The sequence below is a fragment of the Hippocampus guttulatus genome, chromosome 1 (assembly GCF_054856545.1).
Source record: "Hippocampus guttulatus isolate MCC_2025c chromosome 1, RoL_Hgut_1.0, whole genome shotgun sequence".
Lineage (NCBI taxonomy): Eukaryota > Metazoa > Chordata > Actinopteri > Syngnathiformes > Syngnathidae > Hippocampus > Hippocampus guttulatus.
This window is the reverse complement of record NC_141261.1, coordinates 21,511,220-21,524,291: the sequence shown is the minus strand read 5'-3', so window position 1 is coordinate 21,524,291 and position 13,072 is coordinate 21,511,220. Positions and strand designations below refer to the sequence as shown.

Here is a 13,072-nt window from a genome sequence, read left to right as displayed (position 1 = left end):
GTTCAATACCACTTTTTTTCTGACCAGTAAATAACACTTAGTACTCACCGATACCACACATACTTTTGATACATAAAATTTATATTCAACCAATTACGGATAAGGACAGAACAGTCATTGCAAGAGAGAATTAAGTTCAAAAGAAAACGACTCGGATTTAGAATTCATTTATAATAAAAGTGGAAAATAAAACGTGACAACTTCCATACAGGTGGGATTAGTGGCAAAGCATCTGCAGGAAGAAAATTAGAATTTATCTTTGGAGTCTGGTTACTGAGTTGTAGTCTTGTTTACAATTGTGTTAATTTGGCCAAATAATTCTTCAGACTTGAAAATAACAGGAATGGTAAGACCCATAATAAATTAAACCTGCCTACTCATGTTTTGTTTAAAATGTAATATGGTGTAGAGACAAAATCATGGAATGACTATAGTTATTCAGATGGACAGACCTGCCGCATAATTTATCTGAAATTCAACCCTAATTACTCTGTCGGAATATTTGAATGTCAATGATGGATTCAAACAATGTAACCTTCATTTGAAAGTTTGGATTTAAACCAATTTGAGGCTTGTTCTAAGAGGAACAAAACATATCAAGGAATTGTTTTCAAATAGTTTATTGGGAGCCTTCATACTAAAAATGAATGTGTGTAAAAAATTACAAAGCATTATTGTTAACATTGATATACTTTTGGTATTCAAGACCCAATATTCCAACACATTTATGTAATCCTATTTGTTTTCAATCTACAAGTACTCAAGGAAACAAGCAGATGAGATGGGAATATTTAAAAACAGATCTGCAGATTTCTTCAGTGGTACTTGACAGCACAAAGCCACAAAGTTGAAAGGAATCTCAAAGTGGCCCTTTTTTTTGTGGAAAGGGCATACATACAAACTTGAGCCAACCAACTTCAATGAGGCCTTTTCAAAGACATTTTAATCAATGCAAAGAAATGTATTTACACTGATGATCAGAAGCATGCCTCACTATCAACGTGATGGCATTAGAAGCTGCTTCGCTGTTACTGAATCCGGGAAAAGGTTGTGGTAGGTTGGTAAGGGAACATAGGCCGCCTTGATCGTTTTCCCTACAAGACAAACAGGAAAAAGACGTGTTCCTCTGGAATCATGTCATTTGTGCTCATTTGCATGGAAAAGTGCTTGTGCACATACCTGCAAACCAGCGTCCATGAAGCGCATTTACAGAGGCCATTGCTGCTGGTATGGAGGGACACTTCACATACACGTTACCCTGCACCCCCCAAAATATGTTTGTGTTAAGGTAAAAACAATATCTATTCATTCTATCAGATCTCTTGCAGTTGTTCCACAAATGAGAAACGAAGGAATGTTCTCACCTGAGCAGAGTTCTTGTCAACATAAATGTGAACGACTCCCCCATGCTTGTTACACTCCTCGATGACATCATCTTGGATCTCAATGGCCCAGCTGGGATCCTTTTCCCTAAGAGAGAAAACAAACAAAACAACCCAAAAACCATTAAGGCCAGCATTAGGTCATATTGTAAGTATTTCGAAACACTTTGAAAGCCTTACGCTTGCGGGTTGAAGAGGTTGGACAACTGAAGGCAGTGAGTGGCCAGTGGCTGAGATGGCAGGTTTAAAGCTTGGCTCGGTGCAGGAGCTGCAACGGCTCAACATTGAGCAAACAATCATGTGACAGAACTGACTACAGCAGTCATTCTGACTTACTTGCCGGGGTGGCCATGTTTCCATAAGACGCCGAGCCGGTCATCTGTAGCGCCTGCTGAGCAGCCGGAGGAATCTTTAGACCCGTTCCTGCAGGACCAAACATGTTGGGTCAAGGGGAGAGAATGGAAAACAAATAAAACAAAATACTGAAATCCAATTGGAATGTTCCAAACCTTCAGCAAGTCTAGCCATGAGCTGCAGTCGTCCCGTGGTGCCGAGGTCGATGCCGGTCCTTTCCAGCTCATCGTTATCCAGGAACGAGCTTGCGGTGGAGGCGTCCGAGCGCTCCGTGACGTGGCCCACCTTCATTGGCCGGCCGGCCAGCTCAAAGCCGTTCAGTTGCTCCAGGGCCTTTTTTGCACACTCGGCATCTGCAAACTTGAAGATGAAGGTAGATAACCATGATCGTCGTCATGAACGCACACTGTAAATAGGCAAGCTATAACGGATAGCCGGCCATATGAACACACAGAAAACATGTCAAAGGACAACGAGCACTTACTGATATAAAGCCGTATCCTTTGGAGCGTCCGGTTTCGCTGTCCATCATGAGCTGAATTCCTTCAATCTGCACAAACAAAAGAGGATGACAATCATTCATCTGCACAAGCACAAAACGTTCTCTCGGATGTGCAAGTCCATTCTGACCCTTCCGAAGGGCTCAAAGATCCCTCGCAGCATTTCCTCAGTGATGTTGAAGTGCAGCGAGCCCACGTAGAGCCGCATTGGCCCCGCGCTGCCTTTCTGAAGATTATTGGCCGCCGCGGCAGCCCGGTTTTTCTCAGCCTGTGAATGCGTATGTTAGAAACCTGAGTCATGTCTGTCTAACATTTGGAAGCAAGATGTGTGCCCACTGACCTGAGAGGCCTGGACAATGATGGGCACTCCCAAAAGCCGCTGGCCCGTCAGCCCGATGGCCAGGGGCACCGAGGACGACTCCACAAACTCAATGTAGGCGATCCCCTTCGATCTCCGTGAATTCCGGTCCGATATCATTCTCACATCTCGCACCTACAGAGACGAAAACATTCCAGGCATCAATTTTATATACTCGAGGCAAGACGAGGCTTGAATTAAGCGCCTTTGCATCGCAGTTTGCGAGGTACAATTTGGGCCTGATTAAAACACATTGAAATTGAGAATCAACCGCCGACATGTCTCCGAAAGCTTCGATGGGCCGAGGTGCTCACATCACCCACTGCGGCGAGTTGGAGGTTAAGTCAAGCTCGGTACTCTGACTGCTTACGCCGCGTTGCAGAGTCGCTCTGAAGTCTGTAATCAATACCTCTGTGGCAGCGAATAAGGTACACTTCTGACAAGTAGCATTCTCATGAATGGATGATGATCAAAGATGGAGAAATCTTGCTAATTGTTAAGCTAGCTAGAAGATTGACACAGCTAGTGCGTTTTAACACCGGCATTACGTGCCTGGGTATTGGGAGTCCACTTTTCAGACGTCTGGCTGGAACTGTGTCCAAGTCAGAACATCAAACTTTGAACAGAAAAATTAATACGGACCAGAAATCAATCATGTTCCATTATGGTGTATATCAGCTTAAAAGTATTCATACCGTGTGTGTGTGTGTGTCTACATTATTGCAGAGCTCTTTTTTAAAAATTCATATTTTAGCAAAGACCATACAACCCATTCAGAAATACAAGACAAATTGGTATTGTTTGAACCCCCCCCCCCACTGAAAATGGTTTTTAAACAACAAAATGCAGCGTGCTACTATAAACAATGTGTTTTCGAAATGTATTTTTATTGTTTCAAAAAAAAAAAAACCCTCATCAAGGCCGTGGGATTAGCCTGCAAAAAACTGCTTCTGAAAACTGGAAATTTGCGTCTCATATGCAGTCACCGATAAGCAAAACTGCTTCGCAAAGACCCCCCCCCCCCCCCCCCCAAGCACCTTAGTAGAAAGTTCACATTCAAATTCCCTAGGAACTCACTTTTCCAACAGCCGAGAAAAAATCCTCCAGGTCTCGGGCTCTGATTCTAGCAGCCAGCTGCATGCAGAAAACTGTGCGGGCATCTCGCTCCTCTGGCGTTAGATTGTCAATTGGTTGCCTAGAAACATAAAACAAAAGCTCCATGAGATAAGAGACAACAAATTTGCAATGTCAATCATTTAAGCTTGAAACCTTATCCAATCACGGCAACCCTTCCACAAAATGAATTGCTCCAATATCACACCTACAGTTGCCTGACATCGACATTCATGTCAGCCTCGTGGAGACACTTTTGGGACCGGATGACACTTTTGGCAAATAGAAAACAGATGCCGAACTGTTGACAGCAACTGGGGTGGCTGTCGAGCACGCAGCAAGTTTCACACCGCATACACAGTGGGGATGATCCCGAATACTTCATAAGCAGCTTGAATTCTGCTTGTTTTGTATTCCTCATTGTAATGCAGGACGGTATATCAGATGTCAATGAAGAAAGGCAAGTGGGAACTCACTGTTTAATGGTGAGATTCTTCGCAAAAGAAAAAAAGGTCTTAATAAAATGCCTGATCCTCAATTGGCCTTTTTGCAAAATGCTGCTGAGAATCGGGCATTTTGCAGAGGGGCTGACTATATGAATATAAGCATACACCAAGCAGGAACAGGAAATGACTTTGTACCTGACTGGACTCTTCTCCTTCTTGACAGGAGTGCGACTTTTGGAACGCTTGCGTCTGAAACAAAGACAAAGTCATGATTTCCCGCACGTTTATCAGCTGTGTGTTCAATTAAACAGGCGCACACTTCACTTTGTGAATCAACGAAAATGGATCATTATTTCAGTATGTGTACTTTTAGCAGCATTTTGTGAGTTTTTCTTTTTTTAATGTGCAAATTTGTTGGAAAACACTGGATCAAGCCACACAGCAGTACGGTCACCTACACTGGGCTCTTTCGAGCTTTGTAGCGCCCAGCTCGCTCTCTGCTCCGAGGACGTTCCCGACTGCGGCTTCGCTTCCTTTCTCGGCTCTTGCTCCTCTTCTTAGCTTTTTTTCGGTCTTTGCTTCGGCTCCGGCTCCTTCTTTTCTTGGAGCCTGGGCTTCTGCTCTTGCTGCGCCTCTTCCTGTGTGCCATTCAATAGAGGGCTCAATTATTGTCATGCATGACTTTGTAAATCCAGCACAATGAAGCAACAAAAATGCATACTTCCTGTTGTGACCATCATGTCCGTTTGCATGAGAAGACTTGACCTCATCCTAAGCAAGGTTGATAGAAGAACATCATGAGGACGTAGACGCAACATTTCAAGTCGTCATGGTACAGGGGGGAGGGGTGGGACAAGAGAAAAATGCAGAAATATCTCAATTAATAATAATACTTCAAAATGTCCTTCTGTTGAGCCTGGACAGGTGTCCTTCCCCAATTGCTGCCCCTCTGTTCTTAACTTGGCTGCAAAGTACTCTTAATCAAAGATGGAGGGTGCCCCAACAACTCTTAGCTGAGGTCAGGAAGCTCATCTCATCCCATCCCCCTATGGCAAGCCGTACCAATGTCACTATTTGTGCCTAAACATGTGACCACGCAAGATGCGGGGGTCGCTAAAAGAGATCCTTTGTGGTTGGTGTCAGTCCAGTGATCTTCACCCATTTTCGTTCTTGGATTGTAAGAGCTCGATGCCACCTCTGTCACACATCTTGCCCTGAAGCAAACAGGGATTCACACTTCTTAGTAATATTGACGCCCAAGAAATAGAAATTGATATTGAAAACAAAACAAAAAAAAATAAAATAAACCTTCCACGAGATACTATTGTCTTAGGGTGTGCCATTGTGGCGTCTTGACTAAAGTATGCCAAGTCAATATACAAATTATAAATAGAAGTATTGCTATATTCATATCTGGTGTTGTGTAGCATGCAAAATCATGATGCTGATACACATTCAGGCTGAATGAGGCAAAGGGGCAGTATTCATATTTATCAGTAAAAGAAACATGTTTAACAACGTAAGGATGATACTGGCACGGTTCTAAGTCTTAATCATAGACGGTCGGTCCCTAGCTGCTTTCCAAAGTTGTCAAAGTACAGGTACAATCTTGCACAGCCTTCCTATTGCTATCTGTTGAGCTGTACATGCAGGTTATAAATCTGAATACTGCCAACTTTGCTGGCCTGTCACTCATTTGTATTCACCTTGTCGTAACCGAACAGGGCCTGGGTGTTTTAGGTCGAATATCTTTTACTCCTATGGTGAACCACAGTACATCAGTATATGCACAATAACTACCTTCCTTTTTTTCACAGTTCACAGTGGAATCAAAGATGAATTCATGGGAGTAGAGGTGAGATATCATTAGGGAAGTCTATAAAGAGAGATAGATGCGGATTTATTTATAAACTTACAGCGTTTTACTTACACACACCACACAACATTCATGTAAACTTTGTCATCGTTGCAATTATTAGGAACGGGTCAAGTGTAGAACACAAGCTTTATTTCTTTGACCTCTCCACCCACCTTTCTGTATGGCGCCTCCAGCATGGCCTCAACATCAAAATCATCAGCCATGACGATCCTAAAATTAAGATAATGAGTTCGTTAACTACTTTGAACACGTGGAGCACAATTAACTCACAACCTCAAGAGATTTTGTTTTACACACTTGCTGAACCTGCTATTTATTCGGCGCGGCGGTTTATACGGCACAAAATAAACACAAAACAATCTCCATTTAACCTAAGAATGGGGTCAGGGTTAACAATATTCATTTAACTCTCTACTACGGCTTAAGGCTTTGTAAACGCTGAAAAGCCAAACAAAAACGAACACTCAACATGTTTTGACGACCAAGACATGCTACCATATCTGGGGAGACTTAATGGCGGCCACGGTGACATGCTAACGCTAATTACCTGCTTGGGCCTGCTGTAGCAAACAACGGCCCCTAGCTAGTATACAAATCAAAATCGACGCCAATGGAAATGAACGTACACGAAGGTCGGATGTGATCCGAGCACAATGTAAACACAGTAAGTGGAAATAATTAGGAAACAACAGCGAGATGCTATAGTTCCAAAACGTGTCTTTAAAAAACGCCCAGCTAACTTCGGAACGCTAGCCTACGTAGCAGACAATGACGTTACCGCTTGGAAAGGGTGAAAATGTGAGGAAGAGTCAAAATATGAAAGCCAATGTCCCGCTGAAAAGACTCTTCTGAATCCGTCCCGTTCGGTAGATCCAACTAAAAAGTGGCATAAATAATTTCAATGAGTGACTTATGTAAAACGTTTTGGTTCCTACGAGAAAGGGGAATGGGAGCACAGAAGTGATCGTGGCCTTTCCGGCACTCGACGTCCAACCTTCTTCTTCGTCGTCTTGTTTTAGTTTATTTATTGGTTGGCAACCCAACGTTTGATGCATTATCGCCACCTAACGGACCGGAGTGTAAAGTACCGGAAATGCAGCAAATAAAAACAGTATTAAAAATAATCCATCCTTTTTCTCATCCGCTTATCCTCACGAGGGTCACAGGCATGCTGGAGAGCATACAAGCTGTCTTTTTTAAAAAAAATCTAAGAAAAAATAATAGTAATAATTCCAATAATAATAATAATAATTATTATTATAATTATAATAATTTTTCTTTGAAGTCAAGATGGCGCCCGAGTAGGCAGCCGTCAGCAAGTGCTCTCATGAGCCTTGCTTTTTTTGTTGTTTTTGTGTTTGTTTTGTCACTTTGTGTTTGTTGTTACGTCGTGTGGACCTGATGTGGACTTTTTTCAGCATTTTTTGGCCACGACATTCATCAAGGAGGAGACTCTGTGCTCGGTGGTTGCGCCTTCTCGGCAGCATGGGTATACCAGCACTGTTTTTGACTGGGAGGAATGTCGGCGCCATTTGACTGTCGTTGCTGGACAGTCCAGGGCGCTTGTGTCTTGCGCCTGTAATGGGCAGCATTTTTCACAGCCCCGCTTTGTTCAGCGGAGAGATCGGTGCTGTTGAACGGTCTGCGGCTGGATGGATGTAAGTCTTGAGGAGCCGACGATGAGAAGAAAAGAGCGTTAGTGCGGAGCGCCGATGCGGATTTGGAACTGGGAGTCGCGGCTTGGAGTTTGAAGCGGATTACGTGGGACAGGAGAAGTGAACTAATCTCTTTTCGTCAATGGACGCTACAGCTTCGTGTTTGCTTTCAAAACTTAGCTTGTAGCAGACGTGTGCACATTTTCAGCATGACGTCTCTGACCCACTGGTGAAAGGACACTTTGATCCTCTCCTCTTTCATCTATAACTGCTTCAGACAACAAAGCGTATGCAGAAAAGTGGTGAAGATTGCACGACTGTCCTATGTGTCGTGTTGTGTTATTTTTGTTATTTTGACTTCAAAATGGCGCCGCGAGAGTGGCTGCCTTTCCAGCAGCTCCTATATTTTGTTGTTCTACTTCTTCCTTTCATAACTTTGCTGTTGTGAATTGGGAATTTCTCCATTGCGAGACTAATAAAGGTTTTCTTATCTTATCTTATCTTATAATTATAAGAAAAATAAAAAAATCATATCCTAGTCATTAACCTTATTTCCCTGAAATAATTAATTCACTAATTCTGAGTTTTGGTTGTTGATACATTTCTAAGACTGTCAATGCGGAATGCAAGTTTATTGTCCTTTTGTATTATCCACGGACTTCTTTCCTTATAAGATCTGCATACCGTTAGCGCATGCCAAACAGGCTTATGTTGGCCACGCACATCACAGCTGCCTGTAGCCTGCTTTCCAATTTTATAAAGTGTGGAATTAAGTGCAGTATGACCAATCCGAATACGTGTAAAAAAAGGACTCCTGTATTCCTTCAGTATTCCTGCCCATCTAACGTCCTGGCCTAAACCAACCTGTTTCTGCAATTAATAGTATAGGTAGTACACAGTAGTTCTGTGTCTTAAATCCCAGTTCTCTTGCCAAATGTCCAGCGCTTTCATTTTAACTATTATTTTGTATTCAGCCTTAGATAACTGAGTTTCTACCGTATTAGTGGATTCAGTTTCACGCTTGCTCAGCCAGAACGTCAGCAGTTTCATTGTCCTCTCCTCCGACACGTGCAAGAACACAAATAAAAGCTGCCCTCAATCGTTTGTTCTGAATAACAATACATTTTATTTATAAGAGCCTTTCAAAACACTCATGGACACTTTACAACCAAGAACAAAAAACAATAAAACCACAGATAAAATGATAAAAGACACCAAGAAAAAAATTGCGGGTGAGCAATCCTGTATAAATGATGATGTATTCTGTAAATTAATTCCAAACAGCATGACTCAACAGTTCGAATGCTTGTGAGTGCTGCCAGACTGACGTGACCGGTGTATTATCAAGATTACCTTCCTGTATCCAGTGTAATGCTTCCAATTGTTAATAGTGCGACTGACAAATAACCTGCAGTTCTTTACTTGTTCATGCCAAAGTGATACTCTGTAATTTAAAGGGAAACCGGCGTGTTTGGTTTGGATCCTTGAAGCCATTAGTAAATGCAATCAATTTATCAGAATAATGCTGCTCTAGGGCGGAAAGGTAAGCACGTCTGCCTCACAGTGCAGAGATGCAATGTTCGATTCCGGATCTGGCCTTCCTATGTGGAGTTTGCTTGTTCTCTCTGAGTCGACATGGGCTTTCTACATGTACTCTGGTTTCCTACCACATTCCAAAAACATGCATTGCAGGTGAATGGAATGCTCTAAATTGTTCCTAGATGTGGTTGTGAACGCAAAGCGTTTTTTTTTTGTCTATGTGCTCTACATATTTTTTTCTGCCATTCTTCAGCCGCTCCAATGTAAGGTCTTGGTTGCCACCAAGCGGACGGAGACGAAACTCGCACACTATTGTGCACTACGTCCCTTCAACAATATCACCAATACTGACTGATCAGGTGTGTATAAAATAAAATAGTTGTTGTACAAGTGGGCTTATTCTAAGGGAAGTAAAGTCAGTTCTTTAGAATAATACGTTCATTGAGCCCCCACAAGTGTTGACACGGTATTCTGATTAATATTGCGATTGTGGAATTTGATTTAAGCACATAAAAATCCACCGTTTTGTTTTATCCATTTCGGGGGAGGGGGGTCATTTTGTCTTGTACTGCCACTTGATTTTGACTGAAAATTACACGACAGGGCCTTCGGGTCCAGTTTGCATCATACACTGACTTATATGAATATAAGGTCATCACATGACCGAACCCAGAAAACAGGTGAGCCGTGAGGGTTGTTACCTTTACCAAGATGTGGCCTGAATGAAGATTTGTGATGGGCTAGGTAGCACTTGCCTGAATATTATCTGCCTCTCATCTGGCTACTCCACCACGCTGACCCGATAAGTCACAAGGTGCTCCAAATTTTGTGTGCACTTAGGTTGTTTCAGGTCAAATTTTTACCTCTGTTTGCTAAATTGGATTTTAGATTTATGAGTGTGTGCTAAAAAAAAGCGGAACTTGATGTTGTGTAACTGTAAATGCCATAAATAGGTCGTTTTTATGTCAGTGATAACAGTGTTCGAACAGCTTGAGAACAGTCCTGAGAATGCTCTGTGTTTTCACCACATTCACACAAAACATGTACCGTTTGGTCTTCGGAGGTCATAACGGAATCTCGAAAGAGCGAATGAGTAAAATAGCAGAAGAATGACCGTACATTATAAATAAAGGGAGAGAATATGGCCCACGGAGGATAAAGGCCTTCCTGCAAATAATCAGTACGTACACTTACATTGTCCACCAGATGTCACTATCGTGTCTGTTAAGTGGCAAACTCGTTAGTGACGTCAATGTTGGGTTGATGAAACTACAGTATTTAGACAGAATTTGTAATTTCACGTTGCACAACGAGGAACAGTAATCGTGAGAAATAAAAAAAAAGGATCACAAGCGCAGAGATAACAAAGAACTTGTATTTAACTAGACACAACAAAGAAGTAGAGAGGAAGCAAGTGCGTCAATCATTTGCCCGTCTTAAACCCGTCATATGTACAGCCACGATTTCTGTGACTCCCGATTTCGAATTTAATCTGTTGTTAAAAAAATAATACTTTAAACGCTGGGGTGAATTGTATGAATCTAATAAGATAATCAGGGCATCATACCTTTACAGTAGATATTTTTGAGTCATAACAGAAACATTACAAATATTTGTTCCATTCAGTCATTTACAGTTAGACACATTGTAATATCTTTACTTTGTTAATGACACAAATGTGTGACGTGTCTCTATGCCAAACACAATATTCATGGTCATACATATCTAAATTTTTTAAAACATTCGATTTACTGGGGCAATAAATACAATTACTGCAAAATATACATATCACTTCATCACAAAATATCATTTTGAAGCACTTTTAAAAGACAATTTCATTTTCATTATTTCTGTAAGGAGAGAACGATGTGCTAGGCAACAGTTTCCTCTTTATGTATGTCTTTGTTGAGTTTCAGTGGTGAGTAACTATCCTGGGGCACAGCAAAATATAGTTTGTCATCAAAACATAAATCATCTGAAGGTGAGGAGAGGTAAGGGATTTTCAAGACTATGCCTGTGAGCACTCCTCCGATGGCGGCCGCTGCTATGGTGGAGAAGATGGCAGCCACCTGGAAGAGAGCCTGTTCTCGGGCACTCCGCCCCAAACCTGGCTGCAGTCCAGGAATTAATGCCTGCAGCTCAAGCAACTTGGGATCCCCTTCTTTTGGGGCTCTGTGCCTAAAAGTGTCATACATACTAGGGCCATAGACTTCCTCTTTCGCCACCATTATTGCATAAATCCCAGCAGCGGAGGATATGAGTCCTGTTAGCCCGTGCAAATTATGTATTCCACATTGATCCTGGATTCGGAAGCGTTGTGCCAAGACAGGGCTCAGGTACTTATAGCCTAGCATGCATGCGATGCAGCCTACCATCCCCAGGGCATATGCGGCCGCAGGCGAAATCATCATATCTACGGATGCCCCGACCGTCACGCCTCCAGCCAAGGTCACGTTCTGGATGTCCGCCATGCTGAGTTTTCCATTTTTGTTGAGTAGTGCAGATAAAGCAAAGGCCGTGAGGGTGGAGGCACAGAGGCCAATGAAGGTGTGGAGGATGGCCCTGTGCTGGTCATCGCCTTTCAGGGTTAATGCCGAGTTGAAGGAGGGCCAGAAGACCCAGAGGAACAAGGTCCCCATCATGCACAGGATGTCCGACTGATAGCTGGTGTTCTCCTTAGCGTGACCTTCATTGAGACAAGGTCTGTACAGCACAAAGGTGACTGCCAAGCCAAAATAACAGGCAAAGAGGTGAATCAGGATGGAGCCTCCAGCGTCGTTTATCTTCAGGTACTTCAGCACTGCCCATTCAGTGACTGCAAATACCGGCACCTCCAGGAGAGCCATGACCAGCAGCTGCAGCGGACTTGTCTTGCCCAATACTGCCCCGAAAGAGATGAGCACCACGGCGCAGGCAAACTCTGCATTGATGAGGTTGATCACACCAAGTTGGATCTTACCTTCATGGCTGAACTGGAAGTACCCCTGCACTAGAATGGCCCATTGGATGGAAAAGGTAGCTACAAGGAAGTTGAAAACCATCCCTCCGAATCCGTAGAGTCGGAAAAATGCCAGGAGGCATCCAAAGCCGAGGAATATCATCACCTGAATGTCGGCAAAAAAAGGATAATCCTTGTATACTGCATTGTCCATGGCCTTAGTCTCGTTGGTTTGAAATCTGGCATCGCCGTGGTTGTCATATGTGACAAAAGTGGCAAACAGACCCAAAATCACCACCTCCACTGCAAAAACAAACACGGGCAGCCTCACTCGTAGGCTGCTCGCACCTGGCTTCATTGTCAGAGCTCAAATGGCAGTTTGTTTCATTTGAAGCAAGGATTATCATCAGCACAGATAAGAGAGGACAACGTTCAAGTCCGCTCCCGCTCAAACAAGTCGAGATATTCAGTAGTCTGAACTTTGGCTTGCCTCATAAAATGTTTTGCTCTTCACACTGTTGTTTATTGAGCACCACTCTCACTTGTGTCCCCATTTGAAACCAGTTTGTATTTTCTCTTCTTTTGGGAGAAAACGGACAATGTGGCCATTAGGCTGTTCAGGAATTGAACTTTCACTTGGCCCGACACTATCAGCGTGTTTTCATTGGATCAGTCACTGTCACTTTTTCCAGGTCTTATTTATGCTCTCAAATCCCCACAAACAACAAACACTTGGCTTGTGAAGTCACCAAAAATAGTTGGCCTATGCTTGATTTAGTATAATTAAATAAGATTGTAAAACCATTCTGGTGTGTTACAACTTCTAAACACAGGTGGAAACTTGTCAGACTTTTGTCATGGTTGCAATTTTCCCCACTAAATTAGTGACTCCACTTCTTTCAGTGACT

At 42.8% G+C, this 13,072-nt stretch overlaps 2 protein-coding genes across 3 annotated transcripts; both read right to left on the bottom strand.

The window, feature by feature from the left end:
• Positions 1 to 604: 604 nt before the first annotated feature.
• On the bottom strand, positions 605 to 7,033 carry rbm39b (RNA binding motif protein 39b). 2 transcript variants are annotated; one of them, XM_086119000.1, is made up of 15 exons: positions 6,811 to 7,033; positions 6,185 to 6,242; positions 4,875 to 4,924; positions 4,612 to 4,791; positions 4,349 to 4,402; positions 3,672 to 3,789; positions 2,577 to 2,729; positions 2,367 to 2,504; positions 2,221 to 2,286; positions 1,892 to 2,096; positions 1,719 to 1,805; positions 1,563 to 1,659; positions 1,365 to 1,470; positions 1,180 to 1,258; positions 605 to 1,094 (listed from the first exon to the last, which is right to left on the bottom strand). In XM_086119000.1, the coding sequence occupies exons 2-15, from the start codon at positions 6,233 to 6,235 to the stop codon at positions 997 to 999; spliced, it is 1,482 nt and encodes a 493-aa protein (XP_085975126.1). In that variant the 5' UTR covers positions 6,236 to 6,242; positions 6,811 to 7,033; the 3' UTR covers positions 605 to 996. The 2 variants fall into 2 exon arrangements, with proteins under 2 accessions (XP_085975126.1, XP_085975135.1); XM_086119009.1 differs by having other exon boundaries at positions 1,563 to 1,650.
• Positions 7,034 to 8,832: 1,799 nt separating this feature from the next.
• Positions 8,833 to 12,587, bottom strand: rh50 (Rh50-like protein). Its single transcript, XM_086119022.1, has one exon. It carries the CDS (start codon positions 12,520 to 12,522, stop codon positions 11,098 to 11,100), a length of 1,425 nt encoding a protein of 474 aa, XP_085975148.1. The 5' UTR covers positions 12,523 to 12,587; the 3' UTR covers positions 8,833 to 11,097.
• Positions 12,588 to 13,072: the final 485 nt, after the last annotated feature.